The sequence below is a fragment of the Hemicordylus capensis genome, chromosome 1 (genome assembly GCF_027244095.1).
Source record: "Hemicordylus capensis ecotype Gifberg chromosome 1, rHemCap1.1.pri, whole genome shotgun sequence".
Classification (NCBI taxonomy): domain Eukaryota; kingdom Metazoa; phylum Chordata; class Lepidosauria; order Squamata; family Cordylidae; genus Hemicordylus; species Hemicordylus capensis.
In genome coordinates this window covers 97,924,175-97,949,129 of record NC_069657.1, presented here as the reverse complement: position 1 = coordinate 97,949,129, position 24,955 = coordinate 97,924,175, and the positions used below count along the sequence as shown (strand labels likewise).

General features: G+C 44.7%; 1 protein-coding gene across 18 annotated transcripts in view; it reads right to left on the bottom strand.

The window, feature by feature from the left end:
* Positions 1 to 24,955, bottom strand: part of SHANK2 (SH3 and multiple ankyrin repeat domains 2) — a 695,900-nt gene that overhangs the window by 474,145 nt on the left and 196,800 nt on the right. For 17 of the 18 annotated variants that reach the window (XM_053285990.1, XM_053285997.1, XM_053285975.1 and 14 more), the window contains one exon: positions 18,864 to 18,930. In XM_053285990.1, coding sequence (XP_053141965.1) covers positions 18,864 to 18,930 — 67 coding nt within the window. Of the gene's footprint in view, positions 1 to 12,299; positions 12,343 to 18,863; positions 18,931 to 24,955 lie in introns of those variants that run through there. The other variant, XM_053285993.1, reaches the window with a different exon arrangement.

Sequence of the window (24,955 nt, the reverse complement as noted above, 5' to 3'; positions counted from 1 at the left end):
CACCCGTCACGCACTCATGCCAGTCTGCCGTGCATGCATGCGCACATGACGGGCACACACGCATCCAGTATTTCCAGCCACTTCCGGCCCAGGAAGGCTATGGGGTGGCAGGGAGATATGCTGTCACCCCGAAGGTTTTTAACAGCATTAAGCGCCAACGGGGGGAAAGCGGAGGGAGGGTTAAGTGCACCCTCCCCCGCCCTTTAAGCGGCACCCACACCACCTGCAAACTGCCCAGCCGCGGTTCCGTGCACATCCCTAGCTACAGGCAGAAGTCTCTCCCAGCCCTATCTGGAGATGTCAAAGTGTGAAACCGGAATCTTCTGCATGCAAGCATGCAGATGTTCTTCCACTGAGTTATGGCCCTATCCCCTAAAGGGAATATATTACTGCAACCAAATGTGATCTACCATCCAAATGCAAAACAAAGCAGTCTTTGTTTAGCAAAGGGAACAATTTATGATTGTGCTACCACAAGACTAGCTCTCTACCATCATGTGATGGAAAAGGAGAGATTTTCACCAAACTCCCCTTTCCACTTCTGTAATGCTCCTGCCACTTCTGTAATGCTCCTGCCATCGATGGGAAGACAGCTTGAGCTCCCTCTTGAGGATCCATCACCACTCCTGAGGTGGGGAGGAGAGGTGGTCTTGTGGTAGCAAACATGACTTGTCCCCTTAGCTAAGCAGGGCCCACCCTGGTTGCATATGAATGGGAGACTAGAAGTGTGAGCACTGTAAGATATTCCCCTCACAGGATGGAGCTGCTCTGGGAAGAGCAGAAGGTTTCAAGTTCCCTCTCTGGCTTCTCCAAGATAGGGCTGAGAGAGATTCCTGCCTGCAACCTTGGAGAAGCCGCTGCCAGTCTGTGAAGACAATACTGAGCTAGATAGACCAATGGTCTGACTCAGAATATGGCAGCTTCCTATGTTCCACTGAAATCCACTATTCCTCCAAGAAGCTGTCCCTGAGGGCTAACCCTCATAGACATATTTTCAGGAGGCCCAATGAGCTTTGGAGGAACATAAGAACAGACCTGCTGGAGCAGGCCCGAGGCCTATCTTGTCTAGCATCCTGTTTCATACAGTGGCCCACCAGATGCCTCTGGGGAGCCCACTGGCAAGAGGTATGTGCATGCCCTCTCTCCTGTGGTTGCTCCCCTGCAACTAGTATTGAGAGGCATCATGCCTCTGAGGCTGGAGATGGCCCACAGCCACCAGACTAGTAGCCATTAGGACTAGTAGGACCTATCCACCATGAATCTGTATAAGCCCCTTTTAAAGCCATCCAAGATGGTGGCCATCACCACATACTATGGCAAAGAATACCATAGATTAATTGTGTGCTGTGTAAAAAACTACTTCCTCTTGTCGGTCCTAAATTTCCCGAGCTTCAGTTTCATGGAGTAACTCCTGGTTCTAGTGTTGTGAGAGAGGGAGAAAAGGAAAGGGGAGTCTGGTAAAAATCTCTCCTTTTCCATTGCCTAACATCACAGTGTTAATCTGGATGTTAGCACTGTTGAACCAGTGCAGTGTTAGCCTAGATATCAGCTACTGTATATTTTCCTTGGAAATAAATGGATATTTAAAATATATGCCCCAAAATATTCTTTTATAAAGATAACATATAGACAATCTTTACACTGATTATTGAGTCCAAAACAGTTTTTCATGTTTTTATTATACTTTTCTTCCAAATATCCAATGCTGAGACCATGGAAGGCCATGATTTTTTAAAATGTTGTCCATATTTCCTGCTTTAAAGATACACAAGTCATCCCTTAGTGCCAGAAAAGTTTTCTGTGGCTTTTTTTAGCCCAGCAGAGGAGAGGAGGAGCCAATCTGATTTCCCTTCAGTGCTGTTCGGTGTGGGAGACTGAGTGTGTGCTGTTGGCTCCTTCTGCTATGTCCCTGCTTCTGCTTTGGGGGAGCCACTTCGAGGGATAACAAGGGTGAGGGCCAGGCTATTTGGCTCAGGATCTCTCATGGGTGTGTGAAGGTGAGTGGCTATTTTAATTTGGCTTCTGTTTGGAATCCTGGGTGAGTTTTAATGTGTCGGGGTCTGTCTGGAGATGGGGAGACAGGGGGTATATCCCCTGATTATGGGGGAGCTATTCCAGTGATGGTGGGGAATAGAGGTAACGTCGACAGGTCAGCAGGAAAGGGAAATCAGAAACTTAATGGCTGTTTCCCCTTTTGGCTGTTCTGCCAGCTCTTTGAGCTTGGAAAGCAATGCCAACCGCCCACAGAGCCTCGTCTTGCTCCTTTGTAATGCCAGGTCAGTCCAAAATAAACCTGAAATCATCTATGATTTGTTTCTAGATGAAAGGGCAAATCTGGTATGTGTTACAGAGACTTGGTTGGGGGAGGCTGGTGGCCCGGTCTGGTCCCAGCTTCTCACTCCAGGGTTCTCTGCTGAGGAGCAGGGGAGGGGACATGAGCAGGGAGGTGAGGTGCCTATGGTCTAAAAGAACAATATCTCCCTTGACAGGATCCCTGTTAGAAAATATGAACATAAGAACAGCCCTGCTGGATCAGGCCCAAGGCCCATCTAGTCCAGCATCTTGTTTTGCACAGTAGCCCACCAGATGCCGCTGGAAGCCACAGGCAGGAGTTGAGGGTGTGCCCTCTCTCCTGCTGTTACTCCTCTGCAACTGGTACTCAGAGGAATCCTGCCTTTGAGGCTGGAGGTGGCCCACAGCCCTCCAAATAGTAGCCCTTGATAGACCTCTCCTCCATGAAGTTATCCAAACCAGGGGCGTAACTACGATTAGGCAAGGGGAGGCGGCTGCCTGGGGGCCCCCACACCTCAAGGGGCCCCCCAGAGGCAAGTCACATGACTATATATTGTGAAGTATGTGTGTGTGTATCAGTGAGGGGCCCATTTTAAAATTTTGTCTCTAGGCCCACTCCAGCCTTGTTACGCCCCTGATCCAAACCCTTCTTAAAGCCATCCAGGTTGTTCACTATCACCACATCTTGTTAGACCTCTCCTCCATGAAGTTATCCAAACCTCTCTTAAAGCTGTCCAGGTTGTTGGTTGCCACCACATCCTGTGGCAGAATTCCAGAAGTGGATCACGCGTTGTGTGAAACAATACTTCCGTTTGTTGGTCCTAGACCTCCTGGCAATCAATTTCATGGAGTGACCCCTGGTTCTAGTTTGTGTGAGAGGGAAAAGAATCTCTCACTCTCCACTTTCTCCACACCATGCATGATTTTATAGACCTCAATCATGTCTCCCCGCAGTCGTCTTTCTTCTAAACTAAAAAGCCCCAGGTGTTGTAGTCTTGCCTCATAAGAAAGGTGCTCTAGGCCCCTGATCATCTTGGTTGCCCTCTTCTGTACCTTCTCCAGTTCAACAATGTCCTTTTTAAGATGTGGTGACCAGAACTGTACGCAGTACTCCAAGTGTGGTCGCACCATAGTCTTGTATAAGGGCATTATAATGTTAGCCGTTTTATTTTCAATCCCCTTTCTAATGATCCCTAGCATGGAATTTGCCTTTTTCACAGCTGCCACACATTGAGTCGACACTTTCAACGAGCTGTCCACCACAACCCCAAGATCCCTCTCCTGGTCCGTCACCGACAGCTCAGATCCCATCAGCACTTGAAGTTGGGGTTTTTCATCCCAATGTGCATCACCTTAACACTTGCTAACAATGAACCACATTTGCCACTTTGTCACCCACTCCCCCAGTCTGGAGAGATCCTTTTGGAACTCTTCACAATCCGTTTTGGATTTCACTACCTGGAAGAGTTTGGTATCATCTGCAAATTTGGCCACCTCGCTGCTTACCCCTGCTTCTAGATCATTTATGAATAAATTAAAAAGCACCGGTCCCAGTACAGATCCCTGGGGGACCCTACTTCTTACTTCCCTCCATTGTGAAAACTCTCCATTTATACCTACCCTCTGTTTCCAGTCTTTCAACCAGTTAGCAATCCACACATGTACTTGTCCCTTTATCCCATGACCGCTAAGTTTCCTCAGGAGTCTTTGATGAGGAACTTTGCCAAAAGCTTTTTGCTTTTGACAAAGACACTGTCAAAAGACTTCATCAGACACTGTTGAAGTGTCTGATCATAGTTAATGTATGTACCTAAGTTTGGGGACCAGGGATATACTGGGACTTCTGTTGGTATACCGACCGCCCCGCTGCCCAGCGGAGTCCCTAACTGAGCTGATGGACTTGGTCTCGGGCTTGGCGTTGGAGTCTCCCAGGCTTGTGGTGCTGGGAGACTTGTATGTTCATTTCAGGACCAATTTGTCTGGGGCGGCTCAGGAATTCGTAGTGGCCATGACAACTATGGGCCTATCCCAAGTCTTGGGATCGACACATATTTCTGGTCACATGCTTGATCTGGTCTTTCACTCTGAACAGGGTGGTGTTCTGTGGGTGGGGACTCCGGTGATTTCCCCATTGTCATGGACGGACCACCATCTGGTTAAGGTTGGACTCACAACCATGTCCCACCTCATTAGGGTTGAGGGGCCCATTAGGATGGTCCACCCAAGAAGCTTATTGGACCCAATAGGATTCCAACAAGCCTTGGAGAGATTTAGTGCTGACTCTGCTGGTGATCCTGTCGACACTGGAGAATTGGAATAATCAGCTCAACAGGGTAGTGGGCACAATTGCTCTTAAGTGTCCTCTCCAACCTGCTTCGAAACTGGCCCCTTGGTATACAGCAGAACTACAGGGGCTGAAGCAGCAAAGCAGACAACTAGAGTGCAAGTGGAGAAAGACTCGACTTGAATCCAACATAGAGTGCATTTGAAGATCTACTGTATGTTCAATCAACACATGCGGCAACGAAGCGATTCTTTTCCTCCTGTATCGTGTCTGCAAGTTCGCGTCCTGTGGAGTTATTCAGAGTCATGAAGGGGCTAATGTGCACCCCTTCCCCCTTGAATGAGTACTTGGAACCAACAATTATTCACTGTGACATTTTTAATGAGTTTTTGTGTGGACAAAATCTCTTGTATTTGTGCTGACTTAGATTCAAACTCCAAAATTGTTACAGAATATGATACTGAGGTGTCCAGCAGCTCCTCTTATGTGATTACTCTGGATCGATTCCAGTTTGTGACTCCTGAGGATGTGGACAAGTTGCTTGGAATTGTGCAGCCTACCACCTGTCCTCTTGATCCTTGCCCGACATGGCTTATACTATCTGGCAGGGAGGCCTGGTAGAGATTATAAATGCTTCTCTGACAGAGAGCAGGATGCCTCCTTGTCTTAAGGAGGCAATCATTAGACTACTTCTGAAGAAGCCTGCTTTGGATCCCTCAGAGTTAAGCAATTAAATGCCTATATCCAACCTTCCACGGCTGGGCAAGGTAACTGAAAGGGTGGTGGCCTCCCAGCTCCAGGCAATCTTGGAGGAAACTGATTATCTAGACCCTTTTCAAACTGGCTTCCGGGTTGGCTATGGGGTGGAGATTGCCTTGGTCAGTCTGATGGATGATCTCCAATTGGGAATTGACAGAGTGAGACTCTGTTGGTCCTTTTGGATCTCTCAGCAGCTTTTGATATTATTGATCATAGTATCCTTCTCGAACGTCTGAAGGGATTGGGGGTGGGAGGCACTGCTTTGCAGTGGTTCAGCTCCTACCTCACGGGCAGATTCCAGATGGTGTCCCTTGTAGACTGTTGTTCTTCCAAATCTGAACTTTCCTATGGTGTCCCTCAGGGCTCCATATTGTCTCCAATGTTGTTTAACATCTTCATGAAATTGCTGGGAGAGATCATCAGGAGATTTGGTGCAGGGTCAATATGCTGATGACACCCAAATCTATTTCTCCATGTCATCATCATCGGGAGAAGGCATAAACTCCCTAAATGCCTGCCTGGAGGCAGTAATGGGAGGGATGAGGGATAACAAACTGAGGGTGAATCCAGATAAGACACAGGTACTTATTGTGCGGGGTTTGAACTCAGGAGACGATTTTGATCTGCCAGATCTGGATGGGCTCACGCTCCCCCAGAAGGAATAAGTACGCAGTCTGGGGGTGCTTCTGGATCCGAACCTCTCCCTGGTGTCCCAGGTTGAGGTGGTGGTCAGAGGTGCTTTTTATTGGCTTCAGCTGATATACCAGCTGCATCTGTTTCTTGAGATGAATGGCCTCAAAACAGTGGGACATATACTGGTAACCTCTACTGGATTACTGCAATGCGCTCTATGTGGGGCTGACTTTGTACGTAGTCTGGAAACTGCAGCTGGTCCAGAATGGGGCAGCTATGTTGGTCTCTGGGTCATCTAGGAGACACAATAATACTCCTGTGTTGAAAGAACTGTACTGGCTGCCGATACTTTTCCGGGCAAAATACAAGGTGCTGATTATTACCTATAACACTCTAAACAGCTTAGGCCCTGGGTATTTAAGAGAAGGTCTTCTTTGCCATGAGCCCCACTGCCTGTTAAGATCACCTAGAGAGGTTCGTCTGTGGTTGCCGCCAACTTGTTTGGCAGCTACTTAGGAACGGGCCTTCTCTGTTGCTGCCCTTAAGAACATAAGAACATAAGAACAGCCCTACTGGATCAGGCCCAAGGCCCATCTACTCCAGCATCCTGTTTCGCACAGTGGCCCACCAGATGCCGCTGGAAGCCACAGACAGGAGTTGAGGGCGTGCCCTCTCTCCTGCCATTACTCCCCTGCAACTGGTACTCAGAGGCATCCTGCCTTTGAGGCTGGAGGTGGCTCACAGCCCTACGACTAGTAGCCATTGATAGACCTCTCCTCCATGAAGTCATCCAAACCCCTCTTAAAGCCATCCAAGTTGTTGGCTGTCACCACATCCTCTGGCAGAGAGTTCCACAAGTGGATCACGCATTGTGTGAAAAAGTACTTCCGTTTGTTGGTCCTAGACCTCCTGGCAATCAATTTCATGGAGTGACCCCTGGTTCTAGTGTTGTGTGAGAGGGAAAAGAATTTCTCTCTCTCCACTTTCTCCACACCATGCATGATTTTACAGACCTCTATCATGTCTCCCCGCAGTCGTCTTTCTTCTAAACTAAAAAGCCCCAGGTGTTGTAGTCTTGCCTCATAAGAAAGGTGCTCTAGGCCCCTGATCATCTTGGTTGCCCTCTTCTGTACCTTCTCCAGTTCAACAATGTCCTTTTTAAGATGTGGTGACCAGAACTGTACGCAGTACTCCAAGTGTGGTCGCACCATAGTCTTGTATAAGGGCATTATAATGTTAGCCGTTTTATTTTCAATCCCCTTTCTAATGATCCCTAGCATGGAATTTGCCTTTTTCACAGCTGCCACACATTGAGTCGACACTTTCAACGAGCTGTCCACCACAACCCCAAGATCCCTCTCCTGGTCCGTCACCCTTGGACTTTGGAATGTGCTCCCTGTTGAAATAAGAGCCTCCCCATCTCTGGCAACTTTTTAAAAGGCACTGAAGACACATTTATTCACCCAGGCTTTTAATTAGATTCATCGTTTTAAATTTTTAATGTTGGTTTTAAATGATTTTAATGTTAATTATTTTAACATTTAAATGATTTTAATTGTTAATTGTTTTTATTTTGGTGTAAACCGCCCTGAGCCATTTTTGGAACAGCATTATATAAATCAAATAAATTAAATAAAATCATGGCACACATTATCACAACTGGCACCACCCCAGTGTTCCTGGGGCTGTCATGGCTCAGACTTCTAACTCAGAAGATTCAGAGGAGGAACAGGAGGATTCGCCTGCTAGTGAGGGCTCAGAGGAACAGCAACAGGATTTGGCAGGGAGACCAGACTCTGGAGCTGAGGAATCGGAACAGCTGTCAGAAATGAATCTTGATCAGGAGCAGGCTGATCAGGAGGCGGCTGGGATTTCACCTGTCTTGAGAAGATGTCTTAAGAGGAAAGCTCAGTGGGAGTCACGCAGGCGCAGGAGATCACAAGAGAGGAAGCAGAAGTGCTGACTCAGGGAAGCCTGATTGGCTGCTGGTTCTCTTGAGCCATATCAAGCAGTCTGTGATTTCAACCGATGCTGTTAGCAACTTTCGCTGACCGTGGACAGTGTTCTATTTTGAATTCGCAACTTTTCCGAGTTCCAGTTTGCCCTTTTTCTGTTCTTTCCTGCTGTGTGCTCTAGTTCTGTTAATTCTTTCCTCTGGTATCCTTTGTTCTTTTTCATTCCTTGCTCTGTTGTTTTCTTTTCAATTATTACTCACTTATTGTTAGAGGGGGTACCTAGTTCAGTTCAGGGGGACTTGATTCATTTACTATTTTCTTTGTGAGCCTTTTTGTTTTCCTTCATGCAGCTTCTCTGCAACTTTCTGTTAACTCACAGGGGGAGTGCTGGAGGGGGTTGTAAATCCTGTTGGGTTAGCCGAGCTAACAGATATACGACAGGGGCCTAATTGAATGCCTCTTTCCCCTTATCTTTGCACAAGCAAATATGCCACATAGCACTCTTTTCTCCTCTCTGCTTTTCCTTTTTCTGCCAATCGGTGGCAGGAAATTGAGAACAGGAGCAGGAGAATAAACCAGCATCACAGGGTGTACATCCTTCTCTACTCTCTTCTCATCTGGCAGACAACCGAGTGCACAAGAAGGAAGCAGTCTGACAGTGGCCTGTACCTCTCTTTTGTCTTATTTTCTCTATCTCACCTCCTCTTGTTTAAAATGAGCCCATGGAAAGAAGGAAGCAGTGCATTTGCTTACCTGCTGCCTGCATGAAGCATAGCTGCCTGTCCCCAACACTGTATACATTGCTGTTGTATACAGCAACTTCTTGGCAGTGGTGATGTAAGGACTATGATGGTAGCACCCACATGGAGGTATCCTGGAGCTTCCAGGGGCTGCGTAGCCACCGATCCCTGCTGGCTCTGTGACGGAGCCAGCAGTCGTGTGAGCGGCATCTGCCTCTTGATCGTCTGCAGGGAGAGCAGGCTAAGCCCCCACAAACCCTCTTAAGGCATGTCTCACTGATCGTGAGAATTGCCTCAGCATTTATCTAATCATGTAGAAAGGGTGTATGTGAAAGGATCATTCTTAAAAGCAAAAAAGGAAGCCTGGGTGAGGGGAACTGAACTCTTTCCCTCCTGTACCTTACCTCCCTACATAACTGAAAGCGTTTCTCTCAGTCAGCACTATTTTCAGTATTAGTTCATGAGCACACCACCAAAATGGTGAATTATTGCCATCTCTTATGCATAATGGAGGTAGTGATTTTGGGCAAGGTTTGAAGTTAATGAAAAGCTTGTAGTAGTTATGTGTCTTTAAATTCTCTGTCAATTAAAAAAAAAACCCTTGTCCTTGGTGTTTGAAATTTGGAGGGTCTAATCCTTGAGGTTGCCGGTTCAAATCCCCGCTGGTATGTTACCCAGACTATGGGAAACACCTAGATCAGGCAGCCATTATATAGAAAGATGCTGAAAGACATCATCACATACTCCGTGGGAGGAAGCAATGGTAAACCGCTCCTGTATTCTACCAAAGAACCACATGGCTCTTTGGTCGCCAGGAGTCGACATCAATGGCACACTTTACCTTTAATCCTTTAAAGGGGTCATAGATTGCCTACAAATTTCATGCCAATAGCATGGGGAACACAGCAATTGGGAATTACAGAAATACTGCTGGGTCTCTCCTATTTAAATCAATGTAAATCTTGTTCTAGTTATACACCTTTTGTCCTATATAACTAAAGTTTTTCAGATATAACGGTTGAAGTGAGTCATCATATCTGATAAACTATCAGTAGCAGAATACTTGATGATTTCATGCCAAAAGGATGGGAACACAGAAGCTACAAGCAGCAGAATGGACGTCTCATTGACATCACCTGAAATCTTAAACTATTTGCGGTAAAAACTGCTTTGAGAACTTTCTGTTGAAAAGTGATATATAAATATTCTAAACTAATCTAAAGTATTGTGTGCCTTTTTAAACTGCCCATAATAAGCGTTCCTTGTAATTAACCAATCTTTCTAAAATTTGGCAGATATGATGTCTTAACGGAGCAGAACAAGGCTTGATAACTTCATGCAGATTGGTTGGAAAATATCAAAATTACAGGCACCAGAAGATGATGTGGGCCGCTGAAATGAACGCAAAATCAATGATTTTTTAAATTTTTGTTTACATAAAACATTGTATGACTACTGCATCTGTTAGGATACACCAAAAGTCACTAGCTGATGTCCAGATCAGCCTAATGTGAATGTATAAACATCCCCGCACTGTTGTGTGTTCACTATGAAGCACAGGTGGACTTGTGCAAGAGTACAAATACTTCTCAGAGCACACCTGCACTCCCAAAATGCTCTTTTCAACCAGAAACATACCACTGTCAAGCAACATGCTTCCGGTCTAAAAGAGCACTTGCGGAGCTCAGATGAGCTCCAAAATGTATTTGCACTCAAACTTTGCAGCGAACATGCAGTAGCATGGGGGTGTTTAGAGCACACATGTTAGGCTGCTCTGGATGTCAGCTGGTATCTGAATTATTCATTGCAGATGGTGAGAATTCCAGGCCTGACATGTTCTATATCAGAGTGCTAGCTGGAACCATACTATCTGGAGAGAAGGAACAAACAGGATTTTGGAAAGAGTTCCTCATCCGCACAGCACTTTTGCTTTTAAAATGAAGTCCCCACACACATTCTATAAGAATGGGACAGTTCCATATTTAACCATACATAACTGCCACATCAAGTTTGACTCCAACACCACTGGCAACCACAGATGCAAAGGAAGGGATCACCTGACTAAGGTCTGTTGGTGGGGTCAAAGGTGAGAAACATAAAGACTGCAGTGCCCACAGCTATATCTCAGCACTTCACTTCTAGAATGGAATTACTTTAAGATTTAACATAACAGATGTTAATGTGGTGTAGTGACAGGGATTAGACCAGGAAACCACCAGGTTTCAAATTCCTGCTCACTTTGGGCCAGTCACTGTCTCTCCGCCTAACATAGAATCCTTGTGAGGATAAAATAGAGAGACCATGTACACCTATGCATACCTGAGCTTCTGGGAGAACAAATATAATAAACAGGAAAATAATAATAATGCAGGATTGGAAGGATGAAACATCTGTGATCAATGACACAGAGAAAACTTTGCACTTTTCTCAAATTCTAAATTCTACTAAACAAGACAGAAACAAATATTCAATTTTCCTTTCAACCTGAGTAATTTACAAGCATGCTTTGATATGTCACATGTCTTGTTCCATACTGAATTTTGCCTTAATCACTAAAATTATATGGTTATTAATGAAATGTCCACAATCAATATATTGATCTATTACCCTCATTAGTTCAAAACAGAACTTATCGTTACAGGATCATAGATGACAGATTGGGGTTTTATTTTGTTTTTAGATTTACAACATTGTATACTTAAAACATGAGCTTTGACTTTCTCAGTGTATTCTGTTATTATTGAAATAAATTTGTCCTTGCCTTGAGAAATTCACTGTGGCACATAAATAAAGGTTAAGAATACTCATAACTGAAATGGTGTATGAACATGGCTACAATGCATGCTCACTCTTGCTATCCTTTTTAGTTCTATTAAGAAAAACGAGAAAATGGAGCAACTTACATCATGCTGCCCACTGTGTCAGGGATTTATATATCTTTTTTAAATGTCTTCCCTGTTTTTGTAGCTTTATTGGTTTAAAATGGTTTTATATATATTATATATATACACAACGTGCTGCAGGAATCTGATCTGTAAAAAACACACAGCTGAACAGTTTAAAAAAAACCCACAATAAATGAAGAGAAGTATACCAGATGGTACTTAATTTAAATTCTTGCTCAGAAACCAACAATACTGACCCCAGTCACTCCAGTTTCAGAATAAGTGCTAGAAAAGCAAATGAGGTATAAACAGCACTGTTGTCTTTTCCTCCTAAACATAAACAAAATGCATTTTTCATCATAAGCACTATGTCTACAGCCCTGATTTTTGGAAAACCAACATACTTATCTATATTACACAGGAAATTCAGCATATTAAAACCACACAAGATACAGAACAAGCTTAATATATCAGCAACGATTTGGCATTCACAAAAAAATTAAATTACAAAAAATCTGCTTGAAAACACCCACAAACCATCACACACATATACACATCTCTGCATAATTATAGAGGAATACAAGAACTCTGACTTGAAGCCTAGCAACCGTATCCAAGTATTAGTTAGTCTGCTAATCAACTACCAAAACTCATACACCACCACCTCAATGTGTTTCATATTTAAAAATAAAAACCCCTCTTGTTTCTATCTTCAGAGCTGCTGAAGGAGAAGGTATATGATAAAACAAACCTTGTTCACTTGAGGAGGAACAACCCATGTCATTTAATCCATTTGATAATTCATCTCATCACAAAGAGCCAAGGCAAAACAAAATGAAAAGGTTTAAAAATAGGTTATCCAAGTCAACGGATCTTCGGTTGGCAACATATTTAATATGTGCATAGCTATATCTAAAAAGACCTTCAAGACTCCTATAGATATTATTGCTGGTTTTTTGTATCTCCATCCTATAGAAGCCATAGTAAGTGCTGTATAGCAAATGCTTTCTAAACCTTCTGTGTTCATTTACTCACAGACAGCTGTAGACTGGATGAAAACAATCAGGGATTAACTTTTCTATTCATCACAGCTTTTAATCCATTACTTTCCTTTCAGTTTTCAATATAAATAGATAAATAAAAATGCTACAACTAATTACAGTAAGAAAAGAAAGACTAATGTGTCAATCAATGAGATTTAGCTACTGGACAGTTTGTTAAAGACTCCTGCTGTTCAGAGATGCAACACTGTTGCCAAAACACAGATAAAATGGAATCATGCAGGCACTGAACTATAAAATCTTTCCAGATCTCAGTCATAAGTGACAGTGGCTAGTTATTAAAGAAGATGCTCTGGTATGTCTGCAATGTTTATAAAAGCCCACTCTTGGGAATGTGAGATTAGAAGAATTTAAGGTGACAGTTCATGTTTAGTGTGATGCTTAAAATATAAATGCCTTGAGTGGAAGAAATGTGACAGATTGACAGGACGTGTAATTCATTCTTTGAATATCTGAACACAATAAAAAATAATTTGCTCTTTCAAGCCTTGTTGTAAAATAAATAACCTTGAAATATGATTTTCAATCTTAATTATTATAATACTTAATTATTATAAATCACAGAAAGATTTTGTCTTCCAATATGAAACTGCACATGCTGGAATAAGACTGTGCTATCAGATTTCCTTTTTGTTATGTGGATTTCAACAAGGATTACAAGGACAATTCTTATCTCATAAATAGCTACAAAGGGGTGTAGCACATACTGTGCCAATGCAGTGTCCCAAACTAAGGGTTTATTTGGATATTATTTGTCCCTCAGTATTTTTCTTTGGAAGAGATCAGGAGCAGGCCTCGGGCTCTCATGTTCCCTCCTCGTTCCGCCTCTTTCTCTGTAAAGGAATATAATCTTCCAGGATCTAGGAAGAACCCCACATCCAAATGGCTTCACAAGAGAAACGGAGGAATAGGGAGTGTAGAGAAGGAAGTTTGTGGACCTGAGGCCTACATATAATCTCTCTCTGAGAACAATTCTTAGGGGACAGAAATAGGTTTCAAACAGGCCTCCAGAAGATATATTACCGTAATGTTGCAGGATGTTTACTCTGATGTTGCAAACTGGTGCAAATACTTGGGATTAGAATTACTATATGAGTTATTGAAAAGAGTGCATGTTCCACCCCTCCTGGTATGCCATCCTGCAGTCTCAAAATCACATAAGGGGAAGACTAATTTGAATTGCCTTTCACACGAACAATTTAAATACTACATTTAAGAAGCGTTAAGTTAAATTAAGTTAAATTAAAATGGGCTTGTCGTTTGCAATATTCCTCCTGCACCACAAAATGACCATGAACTCTCCCTTCACTCATTGCTAGTTGATGTGCAGAAGAGTTTGTGTTTAGAAAAATGTATTTATATCTCCAGCACTTAAGCTTTCTTGTGTTTTTCTATTTCTTACACGAATTTCATGAAAATCCAACACAGATTACAGTGAGGGAAATAAGTATTTGATCCCCTGCTGATTTTGTCCGTTTGCCCTCTGACACAGAAATGACCAGGCTATAATTGGAATGGTAGGTTTATTGTAGCTGTGAGAGACAGAATAACAACAAACCAACCCTCAAAAGCCCAGTGCCCAAAAGTCAGCGATGGATTTGCATTGTAGTGAGGGAAATAAGTATTCGATCCCCTATCAACCAGCAAGATTTCAGGCTCCCAGGTGTCTTTTCACTATGTGCAGGTAACGAGCTGAGATGAGGAACACCCTCTGTAAGGGAGTGCTCCTAATCCCAGCTTGTTACAGTACCTGTATAAAAGACACCTTTCCATAGAAGCAAGCAATCACTCAGCTTCCAAACTCACCACCATGCCCAAGACCAAAGAGCTGTCGAAGGATGTCAAGGACAAGGTTGTAGACCTGCACAAGGCTGGACTGGGCTACAAGACTATCGCCAAGCAGCTTGGTGAGAAGGTGACTACAGTTGGCACGATAACTCGCAAATGGAAGAAACACAAAATAACTGTCAATCTCCCTTGGTCTGGGGCTCCATGCAAGATCTCACCTTGTGGAGTTGCAATGATCATGAGAACGGTGACAAAGCAGCCCAGAACTACACGGGGGGAACTTGTCAATGATCTCAGGGCAGCTGGAACCATAGTCACCAAGAAAACAATTGGTAACACACTACGCCGTGAAGGACTGAAATCTTGCAGTGCCCGCAAGGTCCCCCTGCTCAAGGCAGCACATGTACAGGCCCGTCTGCAGTTTGCCAATGCACATCTGAATGATCCAGAGGAGAACTGGGCGAAAGTGTTGTGGTCAGATGAGACCAAAATCGAGCTCTTTGGCATCAACTCAACTCGCCGTGTGTGGAGGAGGAGGAATGCTGCCTATGAGCCCAAGAACACCATCCCCACCGTCAAACATGGAGGTGGACACATTATGCTTTGGGGGTGTTTTTCTGCTAAGGGGACAGGACACCTTCACCGTATCGAAGGGACGATGGACGGGACCATGTACCGTCAGATCTTGGGTGAGCACCTCCTTCCCTCAGCCAGGGCATTGAGAATGGGTCGTGGATGGGTATTCCAGCATGACAATGACCCAAAACACACAGCCAAGGCAACAATGGAGTGGCTCAAGAAGAAGCACATGAAGGTCCTGGAGTGGCCCAGCCAGTCTCCAGACCTTAATCCCATAGAAAATCTGTGGAGGGAGCTGAAGGTTCGGGTTGCCAAACATCAGCCTTGAAACCTTTCTGACTTGGAGAGGATCTGCAAAGAGGAGTGGGACAACATCCCTCCTGGGTTGTGTGCAAACCTGGTGGCCAACTACAAGAAATGTCTGACCTCTGTGATTGCCAACAAGGGTTTTGCCACCAAGTACTAAGACATCTTTTGTGAAGGGATCGAATACTTATTTCCCTCACTACAATGCAAATCCATCGCTGACTTTTGGGCACTGGGCTTTTGAGGGTTGGTTTGTTGTTATTCTGTCTCTCACAGCTACAATAAACCTACCATTCCAATTATAGCCTGGTCATTTCTGTGTCAGAGGGCAAACGGACAAAATCAGCAGGGGATCAAATACTTATTTCCCTCACTGTACATGCAGTGAGCTGAAACAGTATAGCTTGTTCATCGCTTCATAATTCAGTGGAAGTCTGGACTTTCTGTCTTTAAAAAGTACCTGAGAAAACAGCCAAAGTTTTTTGGAAGGTATCGTTCCCCATGTTTTCCCAATTTTCCATTTTCCAACAAATCAATCAATTTTTGTGGTAGCCTGGAACCTACCTGTGAAAAACAAGATGTTTCTATCTTTCGTGGTTTGGTCTGATAGTTTCATGTCAGTGGGTGAGTGAGTGAGGCCCAAGCAGCTTTATATATACAGATGTAAGGGAAGGGTCAGATGAACTGCACCCCACAGATTATTATGTTACTGTGGACTGCCACACCAGGAAGGAAGTGTAATATGTATGCTCATGTCCCGCATTGTCTGTGGATGCAACTTCTATGAACGTATTGTCCAAACCAACCCAATGGGACATAGAGGACACTTTTAAGTTATTCCTTTAGTTTATAAATGGCATTAGGATTTTCATACCAAATTTTCTTCCTAGCTGACATAAATTAAGCTAAACTAAGCTCTAAAGTAAAGTTGCACCATCGAGTCGGTGTTGACTCCTGGCGACCACAGGGTAATGTGGTTTTCTTTGGTAGAATACAGGAGGGGTGTACCATTGCCATCTCCTGCACAGTCTGAGATGATGCCTTTCAGCATTTTTCTATATCGCTGCTGCCCGATATAGGTGTTTCCCATAGTCTGGGAACATACCAGCGGGGATTTGAACCAGCAACCTCTTGTACCCTAGGCAAGAAATATGCCCCTGAGGGCTGTATGACCTCCAGGGACATATTTCTAGAGGACAAAAAATAATTTTATAGAGACAAAAGAGCAGCAAAAAAAGCTCCCCCTTCCCCCATGACCATGATCATCTGCACAATAAGCTTTTGTGAGGTGCAGCTCTTGCTTCAGCCTTGTAACACTATAGAAAATGTCAGCCACTGTACTGCACTTTGAATACATAGAGATCCAAAAATAGTGAACATGATTTGGAGTATTCCAAACCTGCAGTGGCTCAACAGAGGAGCTCTAAGATATGGAACATGGAAGGGCACTTCCCTAGATTATATTGCATCAGTTGAAGGACTATCATATAATGAGATTGTATACCCTAAGGTAAGCTGGTTCCAGCTACAACAGAATCTTGCTATCCGCAGATTCGCATATCCGCAGTCAGATAATTGACACCCAACCTTGGCATACATGGTGGGGGGTAATGGTAAAAGGGGGTTAATTCCACATACCTGAAGGGGGGGGCAGAAATGATCTCTGAGATTATTTCTGGAAGCCATTTTAAGAAGAGGAACCATTCCGTGATTTTTTTTAAAAGCACATTTCCCCCCTTGATTTTTCGTGGAAAGATTGGGGATGGGGTGGGGGGCATTCCTGGACAGTTAGAGACCTGAGAGTAGAGTACGGCACTCTTTCCTTTTGGGGTGTGTGTGCTTTTTGTTTATTTTTGCTCTTTTCTCCAGCCTCCTGTTGAAACCCATTGACCCCGACATATTCCCTTTGACTTAATGCCTCAGTGTCCGCAATTTCGGTTTCCCCAATATTAGCAGAAAATGAGACTCCCATGAATAACAAGGTCCACCTATACTTGAATTCAAAGTCATATGTGTCCACATAGTTCTTACAGTATGAGGTTAATCTGCCATTCTTCCTCCTGGTATTCAAGTGGCAAATGAAGACCATTTTGTTTGGTTGAGCTTTTCGCATGCACTTGAACTCAGTGCTGGCTAGAAGCAGAAAGTGACTAGTCAACCTGCTCCTGTTGCTGGCCCCATCCCTCAGGCAGAAACCAGCACTAATGCCTCCCACCCCCATGGAAAGAAGGGGTGCAGGACCTGGCAGAAGAATGGAAAAGGTAGGTGGGGTGCTCATCTATGGAGGTGGCAGGCAGGGTGCCCATTCAGAAGACAGTGGAAGCAGCCACTGAAGCAGTAGTACTGGAAGGAAAAATGGGATGGCCTGGTGGCACCTTCAGCCCCATGGACCAGGGACATTTGTTTCCCCTTGTTCAACAGTGGCTACAACACTGGAGGCGGTGGCTTGATGTGAGAAGGTAGTGGGCTCGTGTCCTTTTTGATGGCAGCAGGGAAGACATTCTGCAACCCAAAAAACCCCCCCAAAGATGCCGCCTGAGGCAATTGCTTCGGTTTGCTTCTCAGAGCCACCTACTTGAAATTACCTTATCCTTCACTTTTTGTTGCCTTTGTTTACCGTTGGTATTTTTTTGCATTCATTTTATAATGGCACTAGCTGAAGTTCCTGTCAAAAAAGATGAGCAAAGATGATGGGATGGAGTGTGCAGCAGTTCTTAAACCACTAAATGTCCTCACTGTCTGGCCTGTCTGGCAGTACTGAATAAACAGTATGGTTGTTTCTTCAGAACAGGGATTGTGTAGTGTTGCTCCTATGTTGCTGACGGTTTTGTGTGTCATGGAGGGATTTTTTGTGTGTGACTTTAGCTATATTTCTCAATGTAGTTTTGAGCATTAGTGATGCAGTTTGTAAGAGGGCAGTAGATGTCCCTATGAGCACTGAAAGGGAAGGAGGCAGGAACATTAAACATAGTGTCCATCCAAACATCCAAGAACGGGGTGTGGGGAGAGCACAAAGTATCCACTACTGCTCCATTAAAATCAACAGCATTTAATTTGAGGTTAAAGTTAATTAAAGGTTTGAGGTGCATGTTTTATGTTAAGAGATAGAGTTCTGATTTTTCTAAAGCCTTAAATGTTTCGGAAAATGAGGGGAAGTACGGGTTATTGAACATAAATTGACAAACCTTGGCACACACTTGGTCATGTTATATATAACATGTTATATATATTAATTATTTATGTTAAATATTTCATTACATTTTATTATTCAATTATTCAGCCATCTTAAGGGTTGGTTTTTCAAGGAATGAAAGGCAATTTAACAAGAAAAAACTAGCCTAGTAATTTGTTATGGAACTATATTGTTCTGAAAATATGTACATTTGAAACCCAATTCACCTCTTTTTTTCTCTTTCTTCAGATTTCACAAAATGGAAACAGACGTCTATCTGTAAAAGGTCACAATCAGCTATATTATACATGAAGGCTCTTGAACTATACCTGGAAAGCCTTCAATTTAAACATAGTATTCCATATTGAAGTAAAGTCCTTGCCAATATAATGGGAGATATTTTACATACCAATATCCGTTTCCTTGTGATTCTTGATGTATTCAGCAAGCTCAAAATTGCCAGCAATTATTGCCACCTGAAAGATAAAAGAATTAATATGTCAGTATTAATTCATTATATATATTTTTATATATGTTATACACACACACACACCCCTATGGAGCCGCCCAGAGACGTAAGTTTGGGCGGGGTATAAATTTAATAAAATAAAAAAATAAGTGTGTGTGTGTTTCTATAGATTAAAAAAATTAACGGGAAAAGTTGCAAACGTTCAGAAAGATCTCATGTCAGATTGAACTTTATATTCTGTGGCCCCCCAAAAATGATTACAGGTTTTTTTATTTATAGATTTGAAATATCTAGCAGAAAAGTATATCCAAAAGATTGTATGGGAGAACCCCATTATTTGCAGAACCATTATTTGCGGTTCCACAAATCCACAGGTGTAAAAGAGACACCTAGCCTCTATAACCACAGCTATGAAATGGTTAAAAGCTCCATATCCACGAATCCTAGAGGGCTAGAAATGACTGCGGAGGTAATTTTTGGCCGCCATTTTGTGACTCATTTCATTAATAAATAATGGGGGGATGCATGATTTGCCCCCATTTGGGACTATTGGGGGGCATTTGAAGCATGGCTGGATCCCTACAGACCTGCAGAGCATGGTAAGGCACTTTATTTGGCCCATTTTCACTCACCCCCTTCAATTTTACCAATCTAGAAACTTAACCACCGCAAACCCATTGACTCCATTACTCAGTATCCACGGTTTCGCTATCCGTGCAGCCCCCCACCCCCCAGCCATCATTAGGGTGGGGTGACCAGGGAGATCACCCAGGCCCTGGACTGGGACAGGCCCCATTCTGGAGCAGTCTGCCCTCCAAAATTTACCTTGCTTCCTTCTGCCCGGCCAACTGACTGACCAACCTGTAGCTGTAGGAGCTGGGTGCAGGCTTGCCTGCTAATGGAAAGGCTCCCTGCAGCCATGCTGCTTCAACTCTCTCTCTGCCCAAACTCTCAGCTGTTCAGTGGGTGGGCAGTGCTTCCAGGCGCCTCTCTGCCAGTGCAGGCCTCCCTGAAGCTCTCCCAGAGTCCCTAGTCCCTCACCCTGCCTGAAGTTCTGGAAGCAGAGTGGCCAGCGCTGGCTGTCCTCCAGAGCGCTGTACACACCCTCTGCCCTCCCTGCCCTGCAGCCCTGGGCTGTGCTGAGAGCCTGTTGCTTCCTCCTCCTCCTCAGAGCCTGCAATAGAAGGTATGGGATTTACCTTTTTTCATTACCCTCCCCCTGTATATTTATGGAATGACTGGCATAGTGCTTTGATATCGGGCACAGAGGTAGGGCAGGTTGGGAGGGTTCTGAATACTGAATTTGAAATGGATTGAACAAATTGTTGATTTTTAATCATTTTTCCCTGTTGCAGTAAAGCTGCCAGAAAGAGTTCTCTCTATCCAAAAGAGTACTTCACTTCACTTTCAAAGGGTACTTTCACTTTCACCTAGTGAAAGTGGGGCTAACTGTAAACAGCTGAATAAACTTACTTACTTAATTTATTTATTTATTAAATGCACTATGCTTAGGTTTGTTTGCAGACCTGAATGTTTGAGTGAGAACTGTGAAGCAGGGAGAACGTGTTGTGCTTTGAACATTTCCCGATACAAATGCACTACATGTACAAGCTGGTTGGAAAATTCCAAAAACCTCACACACTCACTCACACTATATACACAGTATGTCATCAGTCAGTATTATTTTGTAATCATACAAAATGTTAAGGGGCCCCTGCACATGCTGATTTGCCCCCAGTCCTGCACCCCCTAGGGATGGCCATGCCCCCTAGAATGGAGCCCCCACAAAATAACAGGGTTCTCCTTGAGAACAGCTTGCTCTTTAGTGAAAATGTGCCTTGAGGTTAATGTGTTAGGCTGGAAATTACTTTAGGTGTGCCCAGAGGATGGGCATGTCCAGGGGGATTTCTAGTCCCCAGCCTAACACATTAACCTCCTTTGAAGAAAGCTCTACATCCACCATACCACAAACTACTTTTGAAAGTCTCCTAAGTACAAAAGTGGTTTGCTGTGTGATATGAAAGACTGCCATTCAGAAAGCACAAGGCCAAAAATCCTTGGGTGCACAGAACTAAGTGTAATTTTTTGGATCCCAGCCTTGGTCTAGAAGAACAAAGTTTTGTTGCAGGTTTGCTCTAAACATCTAAACAGCCGCAGACCATCCAGGTTGCTGATTACAGAAGCGCCAGTCATCACAGCCAGGCCACTCCCCGTTTCACACAAGCAGTGGCTTAACCATGAGTGGGCCAGCTGGAGAGTGTGAATGACAGTGCGGGGGCGGGACTTCATATCCACTTTCAGCACTGTAACCATGAGCAAGGGAGAGAGGATAAAACATCTGAATGGGGCTAATGTCATATGCCTGCTGTCCTGAATCCGCTCAGATTGTCTCTCTGCAGCTCATCTCTCCCATGTTCCAAAGAATTTATTCTCCCTGTCTGGAGAATAAATTTCTTCTTCTGCTGCTTTTGTATCTGGGACATTTTAACATTCTATTTTTTCAAGCCATTGACTTTTCCTCTCCCCTATCTCTCCACTGGGGTGTGCACAAAACCAGAAAACCCAGTTCAGTTCGAGTAGAACCATACTAGAGCCAAACCAGGTCTGGTCAGGTTCTATGTACACTAGAGCCAGGCCTGGTCCGGCTCTAGTCTGAATAGGTATGGGCCCGGCTCAGGGGAAGGATTTTTTTAAAAAGTAAGAAAAGGCGGACTTACCGCCATTGCCGGGCTCCGGGGGTGCTGTCACCTGTCGTGGTCAAGGGGGTGGCGTGTCTCCTGATATCCCCCTTCCCCTGCCACTGCCCCCAGTCATTTCAGGCCTGGGCCTGGCCAAGAAGAGGTCAATTGGGCATGTGCAGGCCTCCAAACTGGCACCGCCACGGCAGGCAGGCCTGTAATGGGCCAGAAATGACAGGGGTGTGGGGAGTGGGGACACAGGAGACACACACACCCTGTGGCTGTGACTAGGGATGTGCACAGGACTGGTTTGGAGGCCCTTTATGGGCCTCCAAACAGGTGCGAAAGGTGGCCGGTTCCACTGGTTCAATGGCGTGGGGTGCTGCTTTAAGAGCGGTGGAGGGTGCACTTACCCCTCTTTCCCCTGCCGGCGCTCCTTTTCCCCCAAAGTTAATCGGGGCAGCAGCATACCTCCCTGCCACCCCCTTGCCTAGATACAACCAGAAATATCTGACGTGCCAGACTGGGCAACTGGGCGGCAGGGAGGTACGCTGCCACCCCAATTAACCTTGGGGGGAAGGAGCGCCAGCAGGGGAAGAGCGGAGGGAGGGTAAGTGCACCCTCCCCCACTCTTAAAGCAGCACATCCTTCCCCCGCCAACTAACCACCCCCTGTCTGGTTCCATGCACATTCCTAGCAGAGACAGCACTCCCCAGAGCAGGCGCGAACACGCTTCCGGGGGCGCGGCGGGTGGCTTCTTTAAGTGTAAACAGAGCCGGTGCTCCATGCCACCCAGCAGCCCCCGCGGCGGGGAATCGCCTCCGCCACTCACCTGGCCGCTGGCAGGGGCTCGCTTCTGTAGGAGCCAGGTGAGTGGCGGAGGCAATTCCCCACTGTGGGGGCTGCTGGGCAGCATGGAACACCGGCTGTTTACACTTAAAGATGCCACCCCCGCCCCGCCCATCTCCAGAGGCACGTTCACGGGCTGCGCCTACCCCAGAGCCCAGCAATGGCAGTAAGCCCACCTTTTAAAAACCTTAAAAAACAACACAAAACAAAACAAACCTGACCTGGATCCAGACCAGCTCAATGAGTTTGGACCACCTTCGAGCCAAACCACACCCAGTCTGGCTTAAGAGTGAGCCCTCGAGCAGGGCCAGTTCGATGTCAGACCAGTTCAAGAGCGAGCCAGTTTGAACATCCCCACTGTCCATTTGTGTCTATTTATTAGATCTAAATCTAATAAATAACTAATACTAATAACATTAGGAACATAGGAAGCTGCCATATACCAGATCAGACCATTGGTCCATCTCACTCAGTATTGTCTTCACAGACTGGCAGCAGCTTCTCCAAGGTTGCAGGCAGGAATCTCTCTTAGTCCAATCTTGGAGATGTTGCCAGGGAGGGAACTTAGATGCTCTTCCCAGAGTGGCTCCATCCCCTGAGGGGAATATCTTACAGTGCTCACATATAGTCTCCCATTCAAATGCGACTAGGGTGGCCTCTACTTAGCTAAGGGGAGAAGTCATGCTTGCTACCACAAGACCAGTTCTCCTAGAATTTAAAGTTTTAATTCTAAAAAAGCAGCCAGGTAATGCAGTCCAATGCATTTTCACAGTTTAATTCACTCCAAATGCACTCAGACACTATACAGTATTAACAAAAGGTTCAATTACTTAATACAGTTCAATAACTTCTAAATGGGTCAGTGGCTACTGCATGGGCACGTTAATGGAAAAAAGCAGGCACTACGATGCAAAATTCCTTTCACAAAGTGGTTAATAATCCTGTGCAGACAACACCACTGCCAACCAAGGAGGAGAACTTGGGAAAGTCTCTTCATGTCTCATCTGCATCACCTCTATGGCTTCTTCAAGGAACTCTTTAAATGTTTTGTCATTTTTATCCTCTGGGGCAAACATAAGCAAAATCATTGCATACATCAATACAACAAAACAAAAGAAACCTTGTCAGCCAGGTACAGCATTGTCATTGCCAAACTGAAACGCTCCAACTTTATTTACACACACACACACACACACACACACACACACACACACACACACACACCATGCCCTATAGTGCCATGTAGGAAAAATGTCACTGCATATTATCCATTGTGCTAAGGTACAGCAGAAAAATTAACAATTTGGCCCTACCTATTGCAACAGAAATACAATTTTCATTTTCCTCACTGTGATAGTTCTATACCTCTAGACAAGCTACATAGAACTCTATTCCACAAACGCATTCATTAACCTGAATAAGACAAGCGGCCAATCAGTGTAAGTATATCTGAACCTGGCCTTTAGCAATGAATATACCATAATTTTTAAGGATTATATCATGAATTTTCGTGGGCTGCAAGCTGTCTGTAGCAATGGAGCTGTGCAAAACAAACATCTGTTTTAATTCCGGCTGGTTTTGGCAAGCTACATTCACACAAGTTCAAGTACTGTGACGTTCATTTAGAGCTGGGGGCAGGGGCTCATCATCACCTCATGTTCATCCAGTGACAACAATTTATTTTAAGAAACACAGCCTCTCATTCTTAATACACAGAACTCAAACAGTGAAAAAGTAAAACTATGAAATCTGAGGCACATCATAAAAATGAAAGAATATTCGATGTGACACAGTAAAATCTCAGTCACAAGAATGGTAAATATGTTTTATAACTTCAAAGAAAGACAGTTTTATTAAGACTACACAAATATCAAAATGGAGGATTGGTAGCCATTCCTTTTTAATCAGCTGTCAATCCCAGATTGATTTATTTGGATGTGGCTGCAGCTGGGTATGCACCTTATCACACGCAGAGCATCTGCATGCTAGTACTTGATTGCTCCCCTTACTCCCTGCCACAGCCCTCTTCATCTCAGAGATCTCTCCACCCTCACCTGAGCCACACACCTGCTGCTCCTCCACCTCCATCCCATTGCTTCCATCCCCCTCACCACTCTTGGTCACTCCTCCAACCCCCTCACCCCTCTTGGTCATGGCAGTAGCATCGCTGGTGCCTACTGGCCAAGCTGCAGCCCCCTATACCCAGAGACCTCCCCTCGACCAAGCCCTGCTCCTGCTCCTCCCCACAGGAGGAGCAGTTGACCTGGCCCATCCTTGCTGCCATCATGGCTGCATGTTCTCCTCAGGCTGCTGACAACCTCACCCTTCCTTCTTTCTCTCTTCCCCTCCCTCCTTTTTCTCTTTCTCTATCCTCTACTCGTTCTTCCCCTCTGTCTTTTCCCCCCTCCCTTATTCTCTCTCTCCTTCCCTCCCTCCCTGAGTCAACAGATCTTGTCCATCTTGTTTCCTCATCTAATGTACACAACGGCCCTGTCTGCATATGGA